The sequence below is a fragment of the Cydia fagiglandana genome, chromosome 19 (genome assembly GCF_963556715.1).
Source record: "Cydia fagiglandana chromosome 19, ilCydFagi1.1, whole genome shotgun sequence".
Lineage (NCBI taxonomy): Eukaryota > Metazoa > Arthropoda > Insecta > Lepidoptera > Tortricidae > Cydia > Cydia fagiglandana.
Genome location: NC_085950.1, coordinates 1,199,171 through 1,209,215, shown reverse-complemented (window position 1 = coordinate 1,209,215; position 10,045 = coordinate 1,199,171). Strand labels below are relative to the sequence as shown.

Here is a 10,045-nt window from a genome sequence, read left to right as displayed (position 1 = left end):
GGTTCGGCGTTAGGTCTTATGCGAGGCCTTCTGCCTTACGGCAAAGTTGATCTTCTGCCTTAATTACACTTGGGCGTGGATCCAAATCCAAGCTTTCCTCTTTCGCAGCTGGGCCTACTGCCTTTCTCACACTTCGCCAATTCAATTCCAAGCTCTGCTTTCTTGCATATTTTATGCATGAAAACAACTTCGCTGAGACCCTTAAATATCGAGCCCTATGCGAAGCTAGGCTGATAGAAAACTGTCCCATCCCTTCTCTGGATTCGCGCCTAGTTGGGACTAAAAGTAAAATTGCGTTTTTATATTGAAAAATTTTCGCGCTCGCTTCGCTCGCGTTTTCTATAACTTTGTAACGGCTCGGCCACGACATCGAGCGACTTGCGACGGCGGGAGCGATAACCATAGGTTGGAGCGTGACACAGCGATCGGACCTTTCGCTCCAACCTATGGTTATCGCTCCCGCCGTCGCAAGTCGCTCGATGTCGTGGCCGAGCCGTAAGGTATGATAAAGGTGACATTCGGGTGGCGACTGCAGCAACATTACTCTGTTGCAACGTTATTGCTGCAGTGCTGCCAACTTCCGTGATAAAATGATATCCGGCACTGATTGTTAAAAATTGTGTAATATGCGGAACCCTTGGAACGCGAGTCCGACTCGCACTTGGCTGGCTTTTTCATTTATAATATACTAACTAAAAAGTGTTAAATAAAAAAAATATAATTTAGAAAATAAAAAAACCCGACTGCAAAAAAGCTATCTTTAGAAAAAATATTTAAAAAAAAAACTGAAAAGATAAAAACAAGTTCAGTAGTCGAGAACATTGAATCAGTTTCATGATTAACATTTCGTATGTCAATTTTGGACCTTGGAGTTTAAAAATAATGTCCAAATCGCTTGTGACGGATCCAGAACGAGGCATACGAATCGTTATGACACAGATAAAACAAACTATACATTCTTATACGAAACAGCAACTTCAACAGTCGGGACCCATTAAAAGTCTAGGCTGCGGCACTAATGTTGACGACAATAATGGGTCCCGACTGTTGAAGTTGCTGTTTCGTATAAGAATGTATAGTTTGTTTTATCGGTGTCATAACGATTCGTATGCCTCGTTCTGGATCCGTCACAAGCGATTTGGACATTATTTTTAAACTCCAAGGTCCAAAATTGACATACGAAATGTTAATCATGAAACTGATTCAATGTTCTCGACTACTGAACTTGTTTTTATCTTTTCAGTTTTTTTTAAAAATATTTTTTCTAAAGATAGCTTTTTTGCAGTCGGGTTTTTTTATTAGGTTGTTTATTAACATTATTATGCTTTAAACATAAAAACATTTGCTTCAAGTATGTCTTTTATTGACTATTTCAATAACCATTTGTAACCAAACGGACCGCAAAAAACCTCCCTCATCCTATTAAATATTAATTTTAACTGGTTTATGCTAAGAATATAACGATTCTCTTTTGTGTTTCGTAAACTAGAATATATTTACTCCTAGAATCACATAAAAAAGTATCAAATAATCCAAATTATATTTTCAACTCGTCAAGTGAGTCATGGTACAACTTTAAATGGAAATGCCCACTTACGCTACGGAATGTCCAATTTAGCTAGAATCCTAAAAGGCGTAATAATCACGGAGCGTGACTGTACCTACTTGCATACTCGTCGAGGCCCGGAGCCGTCCCGCGACTAGGGCTTCCGATCCCGCAGAATATCTTCTACGTGGTCGTTTATATTCCTGCCGGGTCGCGGTTCCGGCAGAGGAATTAGCATTTGTTTGTTTTAGAATTTGGAAATTTTAGTTACTGTACAACAGTTCAAAATATATTTAAAAACTACGCAGAGTCTCAGGAGGCTGAAATTGGAACAGGAGTCGTGCTGCCGGCCGGGGCTGCTGAGGAACTTGTTACCATCCACCACAGCGGTACAGGTCGGTGTGGGAAATTAAATAGGTACAATAAATAGTAGATTGTTAACCAAGGGATGAAAGGCACCCATTTCTGTCGAGGTAGTTTGGCGCTCGAACGCAGTGAGAGCGCCAATAGTCCGAGACAGAAATGGTGCCTTTCACCCAAGTTAAACACACTACTTTTCATATCGAATGCGAGGAAACCAAACAAGACAAGGCAATTTCGCAAAATCAGTAATGGAAGTCCCTAATAGATCTACGGCCATAATTTATTTTCTTTAGGACTTATTTGCAATCGGAGACTTTACATGTGTGAAGATTAATAACCCCTAGCGAAAATCATTTAGATTGCAATATTTACGAAAACACACATTTTTAACACACTGCAGTAATTTTATAATGATTTGTTCATTATAGTATGAAAATTATTGAAAATCAGCGAGATTGCCTCTTACTTTTTAATTTTATACTTTTTCGTTCTAAAAGCCGCAACAGACTACCGGACCGCACCGCGACCTTGGTGCGCCGCACCACGTAATAACATAATAAAAGTATTTTAAATAATAATTTAATTAATAATATAAGTAATTTTTATCTTGTATTTTATTTTATTTTCATGAATATAGTGCTAAATAACTTTAAAAATCAATTTAATATCGTACAAACGTTTAACTGTGGCTGTATAAGATTCTGCCTTTGCTCATTTACGCAAGTGTAAGGTTTAAAAAAATAGTTTTGGTGTATTCCTTTTGGTTCCCGCCTTATGAAATCGAGTGAATAGAATTCAACGAAAGAAATCAAGAATAATTTGTTTTTAACAATTCACTTACATCATTTTTTATAAAAAAAAGGATCAACGTGGGATTCTTAAAATTAAACGATTACCAATTGTTGCAGGCGAGGAACTAAAGACACTATTTTTCCATTTTCTTTCCACCCAGTTGTTCGTGGGACGGGGACGCAGAGGAGTACACCACTTTTCTGCTCTTGAGCATAAACGTATCACTTTCTGCGCACGTTTTAGAACAACAACGACCCACTTTCAGAGCATGAGATATGAAAAACAACATACTACATTAATTTGATATTATAATACAAAACACGTTCAACTTATTTCTGCATACAGTCCAGGGTCGCGTGTTGGAGCCCCTCGGCCAGCGAGCAGCCTCAACAGCCACACGCAGGGGCGTATTTACCCTAGGCCCTAGGGCCATCCGGGCCATGGCCCGGGGCGCCAACCCTTGGCGGATTGCATTTTCTTTTTCTTCCTTGACTTCTGGGGCGGCGAAACGTATTGGCCCGGGGTGCCAAATATCAAAATACGCCCCTGAACACACGGCACTCGCGACACAAGCCGGCGCGACACCGGGAACACATCGTGCACGCTCGTGCAAGGGAACCACGACACAGACATCACACAGCCCACACGCGACACATGCTCCACCGGTAACTGGCGGATCACATTCCTCACTATTTGTTGAACTACACTAAAGTTTTTAAATAAAATGTTATGTTCTTAGGTGATTCTGTAACGCATTCTTATGTCGACTCGTGGACTTGCAGTGGGTTGCATAAAGCTTCTAATCAGTGTGTACTCTCTAAAGGTCTAAAGACTAAGTAAGTATTTATTCTACTATAGACTACATTTATACCGCTTCTCTCCTGAACGTATTTTGATGATTGCGCAAGTCTACAGAAAAGAAATAAAGAAAAGAAAATATAGTGACATCGTTACATGTCGTTAGTAAATTTACATTTAAAGTATTATACTTCTAATCCTTCTAATTAACACATCATTACCTATTTGTGTACTGAACATCAACATATAAAGATATTACATTTAGTAGATAATGATGGTTCAGTAATGGGTGGCGTGAGGAAGGAGTACTCTGCCGCTGTCCGCGAGCTGCGGGGCGGGGGCGAGCTGACTTTGTTGCTAACTCTTTGCTATTGTTGTGTGCACAATATTGCCACTTGTTGTGCGTACAATATTGCCACTTGTTGTGCGTACAATATTGCCACTTGTTGTGCGTACAATATTGCCACTTGTTGTGCGTACAATATTGCCACTTGTTGTGCATACAATACTGCCACTTGTTAAGCGTACAATATTGCCACTTGTTGTGCGTACAATACTGCCACTTGTTGTGCGTACAATATTGCCAGTAGGAGTAGAGACTAGAGATGCACCGGATATCCGGTTACTATCCAGTATCCGGCCTATCCGGCCATTATTTTACTATCCGGCCGGATACCGGATAGTGACCTTATATCCGGCCGGATACCGTATAGTAATATTGCTTGATTTCGGAGTAAACAAATTGGATTTAAGAAACAGACACGGTCATAATCGTACTTGTTTATTATTTTAAAACAATTTAATCAGTCCACTGACTTGCACGCGCACTCATTTCGAACCTAGAAATGAGTCCGCGCGAACGTTTACTGGGAAACAGGTCAAACCTGCACAATGCGCACCTGAAAAACCGAAATGTAGGTATAGTTCCGCCGGCCGAATATCCGGCGGCCAGATACCGGATATTCGGCCAGTGTCCAGGCCGGAAATCCGGTATCCGGCCAAACAACTATCCGTTGCATCTCTAGTAGAGACATCGTCAAGGCCAATTGCTCGCTTTTTGAATATAAATACCCTATGCCGGTCCGCTGCTACAGTCTGACGAAACTTGTAATGTAATCGCAAATGCCACATTGTTATGGTATCGTCATATTATGACTCGTCTGGTGTCTTTTTAAACATGATTTCGATCTGCACTTGTAGTCGCAGTCGCTACATTTAAATGGCTTCGCCCCAGTATGTATCGTCAGGTGTTTTTGTAAGAGTGACTTCTTATTGCATTTGTAATCACAGTGGCTACACTGAAATGGCTTCGCCCCAGTATGTATCATCAGGTGTAGTCGTAAGTTTGACTTCTTATTGCATTTGTAATCACAGTGGCTACACTGAAATGGCTTCGCCCCAGTATGTGTCATCAGGTGTTGTTGTAAGCTTGATCTATGACTGCATTTGTAATCACAGTGGCTACACTGATAAGGCTTCTCGCCAGTATGTGTCCTTTCATGACTTCGTAAGGCTGAAATATAACTGCACTTGTAGTCGCAATAAGTACATGTATACGGCTTCTCTCTGGTGTGTATTCTTTGGTGAACTAGTAAGCTCGTTTTCAGATTGCTTTTGTATTCGCAGATGCTACATTTAAATGGCTTCGACCCAGTATGTTTCGTCAGGTGTAGTTGTAATTGTGACTTCTGAATGCATTTATAATCACAGTGCCTACACTGAAATGGCTTCTCGCCAGTATGTGTTTTTTCATGATTTCGTAAGGCTTTATCATAACTGCACTTGTAGCCGCAGTAACTACAAATATACGGCTTCTCTCCAGTGTGTATCCTCTGGTGTCTTTTTAAGTCTGATTTCCTATTGCATTTGTAATTACAGTGGCTACACTGAAATGGCTTCGCCCCAGTATGTATCATCAGGTGTCGTTGCAAGTATAACTTGCGACTGAATTTGTAATCACAGTGGCTACACTGAAATGGCTTCGCCTCAGTATGTATCGAGAGGTGTTTTTGTAAGTATGACTTCTGACTGCATTTATAATCACAGTGGCTACACTGAAATGGCTTCACCCCAGTATGTATCATCAGGTGTTTAAGCAAAATGCACTTCAGACTGCATTTGTAATCACAGTGGCTACACTGAAAAGGCTTCTCGCCAGTATGTGTCCTTTCGTGTCTTCGTAAGGCTGAACTATTACTGCACTTGTAGTCGCAGTGACTACATGTGTACGGCTCCTCTCCAGTGTGTATACTCTGGTGTGTTAACAAGTTTTCTTTCAACCTGCAGCTGTACTCGCAATCTTTACACTTAAATGGTTTCGCCCCGGTATGTATCGTCATGTGTCTTTGTAAGTTTGATTTCTGACTGAATTTGTAATCACAGTGGCTACACTGAAAAGGCTTCTCGCCAGTATGTGTCCGTTGATGTACGAGTAAGCTTGCCCTAGAACTGTACTTGTAGTCGCATAGCCTACAAGTGTACGGCTTCTCTCTGGTGTGCATTCTTTGGTGAACTTGTAAGTCTCCTTTTCGATTGCTCTTGTAGTCACATTTGCTACATTTAAATGGCTTTGCCCCCGTATGTATCAACAGGTGATTTCGTAAGTTCGATTTCCGATTGCATTTAAAATCACAGTAGTTACACTGAAAATGCTTCTCGCCAATATAATGTGTCCTTTCGTGTTTTCGCAAGTTTGTACGTTTACTGCACTTGTAGTCGCAATGACTACATTTGTAAGCCTGTTTTCCAGTGAGTATTCTCTGTTGCCTCCGGTTGTGTGTCTTCTGGTGACGTCGCAGGTTTGATTCAACATTGCATTTGAAATCACAGTCGCTACACTTTAAAGCCTCTCCAGCCATGTGTATTGTCTGGTGTTTGTGCAAATCACTTCTACACGAACTCCTGTAACTACAGTGACTACAATTGAAATTATTCTCCAAAAAGTGACTCTTTACATGAGTCTCTAAACTTTTCTTGGAACTTGTTGTATACTCACATTCAGCACACATGAAATTTGTAACACCGTGTTCGCTCTCCTCGTGTTCTGTTACAAGCGATTCGGTTTGAAACGTAGAACTACAAAAATCACAAGCAAATGGTTTTATTCCGGTCGACAAGTGTGTGTTTTGTATGTGATTCCTTAAAATATATTTGTTTCCGAAATGCTTGCCACAGTGCTCGCAGCCATATGGTTTGCCGCCACTGTGACCAGTCGCGTCGCCGCGCAGGCGCTCGAGCACCACGGAGCAAGCCATCGCGCACTGTTCCCTGGCGCGGGCGGCGCTACCGTCCGAACACACTGGAACACAAATTAACAAAACAATTTCAACTATATACATATACCACTTACATTCAATGACTAACATACATCTTGAATTTCGCCTGATTTACGCGCGTTAAAGAGTGACAGGGACGACCATCAAGACAAATCAATTGAAGTAGTAGTAGATAACGAAAAAATATCATTAAAGTCAAAAATATTTATAAAATAACACTTCCGAGCTGTTTATGAAAAGTTATCTAGGTCGTATGTGTTATTATCTACCGACAGGGACCTTCTTGTCGATATGGAGTTATTGGTGTTCCCATAATCTACAAACAAGCTAACGATCCATGTAAAAATTATGTATGTGTACAGGTCATTTTTGATTACCAGGCGTGGCTCACTCCACGATTTAGTCGCTTTGGTACAGGCAGGCCTATGGAACTCGCCGCGCGAGCTACGAATCCGCTCGCGTTCACGGTAGACAAGCAAGCCAGTTGGTTGCCACACGCGCTAACGTACGCACGCTCGCGCTCGAATATGCCTGCGAGATCATTAATACGAAGGAAATGTCATCGCAACGAAAAAAAATTACACAGCTTGTAGTGTTTATGGCTGCAAAAATACCAAATCAAATAATAAATTATCGTTTTTTGCTCTTCCGAATGAGGAAACCTATACCGTTATTTTTACGATAGTTAAAAGCTACGAAAATTCCTTAAAGATGTAATGTTTCTAACGACACATTTAAAGTTATATACTTACCTATCTAAGTATCTATTTGAAACAAGTAGGTAGCTAACTTTTAAGTTCTTTTGGTACTGTCATGTTTATTTTGGTACTGTAACGAAAGTACCTACATAGGTACTTACTGCTATTTCAATGTAGGTATTAAGTAGTAAACTTATGTACTAACTACTGTATTGATGTTTTCTCTATTGTGTAACGTAAAACTCTAACAGGTTTTAAACTACACGAAGTTTTAAAACTAATTCCTGCTGGGTTCAGGTTTATAAAACGGCGTAAACACTGCGGTTACTGCAGGGACATATGACCTTTTAAATTGTTTCGCAGACACTTCGAAATAAAATATAAACGGAATACCTATTAAAATGATTGCGACCTGACTTGCTTTTAGTTATTATACGCTAAGTACCTAAACTATTATATACCCAATGGAAAGTTCTAATGTGGTGATGTTGTACGGATGATAACTACAGCTGCATTAGGTACCGTTGTTCCCGTCTCTGTAATAGGTACTTAATTTTATAAAATAAGTGACAAATTAGGTAAGTACCGGGTGACAAAAGTCGTAGGGGAGCGTGGGGCTTAAAGTAACAGGGGTAAGTAGTAGTAGTAGTCATAATAATATACTCGTATGTATATACAAATACATGCACAATTATTAAGAACAAAAAAAACCACGCACACTAATATTTTACAAGGTGCCCCTGCTTTGTGTTACTTGCCCCATGGGCCCATTATGTCTATTTAATTAATTATGTCAAAAACTATAAGCTATAGGAGTATGTAAAAAAAGCAAATGAAAGCCAATTAAATTTACAATTGTTAAAATCAACATTTTCGTAAGATTTTCTTTCAATACCTGTTCGAAACAGAGCTCGTGTGCACATCCACTCGCTTCGATGTCTGGCGGGGTAATGGAGGTGTTTACGTTATTCCTCGAGTTATAAGAAAGTCATTCAGAAAAAAAAAATTAAAATGTTTTAAATTCCCCGTCAAAACTGACTTACCCCTGTTACATTAAGCCCCCGGCTCCCCTAAATATCCTTTGTGGCACCACGGTTAAAAAATACAAAAAGGGAAATACAAGCTTAAGACTCGGTAACAACAGGCGGTCTTATCGCTAAAAAGCGATCTCTTCCATAAAACCTTTAAGTTCAGTTCTTACAACTTTGAACGGGTAGAGCCGATACATATAAATTAACAAACCTAAGACACAAATACTATTATAAACTTAAAATAATAGGTATATAAATACAAATATAATAAATATAAACACATATGTGTTAAACACATACATACATAATTATATAATCATATAAATAAAGGCAAGTTAAGGTTAAGGCAGTGAAAGGTAATGTAATTTGAATAGATTTTTAAAAGTGGGAAGGGATTTAGCACGTTTGATATCTAACGGTAAAGCATTCCACAGCCGAACAGCTCGAAATGTAGGTACTAATAGGTGATAACGTACTTTATATTTACTAGGTACTTATTTTTAAAACCATTTCTAAGCGTCGACAACCCTAGCGTTGTGCCGGTGCGCGCGGTGTGGGGAGCGGCGCGTCGAAGGTCATTCCATTGTATTATTGCGTAGGTATTTAAACGGTAGGTATTTGCGTTTTCTTTGAGAGATAAGTATCTGTTCGTAAGAAGTATTATATAATCTGTGGTACAGGTAGCTAAAAGTACATCCGTGCCACACAAATTTTGGTGGCGCTGTCGCCACCTAGTGGCCATATCTGTCCTGATCGTAACAGACGCGTTTTGTTAGAGAGTGAGTCTTCTGTACCTAGTAATATTATTTATTCTGTGATATTACTCAACTAGCTAGGAAATTTTAGGTGTATAATTTGTATTTTATAACAAATTATACACCTAAAATTTCCTCAGCTTCGGCGAAAGCTGGCGGGATACCGCTCTGGACCGAGTTTCAAATACTTATTTAGTCGAGCACCCCCCACCTAGGTCTGACCTCACGAACCTCCTTCTGGGAGAACAATTATGTCAATCAATCTTCGGGTTGCGGCATTATATAATAATCATAGCTCAGCTTCTTGGGCTGCAGGTGCAAAACTATTATTATTTTTAAATGCATAATAAACTGACCTTGTAGTGGGAGCACTTTAGAGCGATGCCACTCCTCGGGGCCCAGCACGAGCTCGTCCTTGACCACATGGTCTGTATACAGTCCGGCCTGCGCGGCCGCCATGCTCAGTCCTTGCCCGGCGCTGTCCTCACACTCCCGCTCCGTCTCCACACACAGCTCTCCGGGCTCCGTCTTCACACACACCTCTCCGGGCTCCGTCTTCACACACGCCTCTCCAGGCTCCATCTTCACCCACACTGTCTCTAGTGGCATGTTGTTGTGTGGTCACAAGCTGGTAACAGTGAGGACCTGTAATGCAAGTAAATATAAAAAGATAAATTTAATCAGGATGATAATTTCTACTTAACTAGAATGAAACTCTTCTATGTTATTTTTTACATTTATACCGGTAAAACTGTTTTAATATTTTTGATCACTTTTAAAGCAGTTT

General features: G+C 40.2%; 1 protein-coding gene across 1 annotated transcript; it reads right to left on the bottom strand.

Moving 5' to 3' along the window:
• Nucleotides 1-4,098: 4,098 nt before the first annotated feature.
• LOC134673818 (zinc finger protein 883-like) lies at nt 4,099-6,761 on the bottom strand. Its single transcript, XM_063531844.1, has one exon. The coding sequence runs from the start codon at nt 6,751-6,753 to the stop codon at nt 4,633-4,635; it is 2,121 nt and encodes a 706-aa protein (XP_063387914.1). The 5' UTR covers nt 6,754-6,761; the 3' UTR covers nt 4,099-4,632.
• Nucleotides 6,762-10,045: the final 3,284 nt, after the last annotated feature.

Excerpts from the sequence above, each read along its gene's own strand:
- LOC134673818 (XM_063531844.1), bottom strand. The coding sequence starts at position 6,753 with ATGGCTTGCTCCGTGGTGCTCGAGCGCCTGCGCGGCGACGCGACTGGT.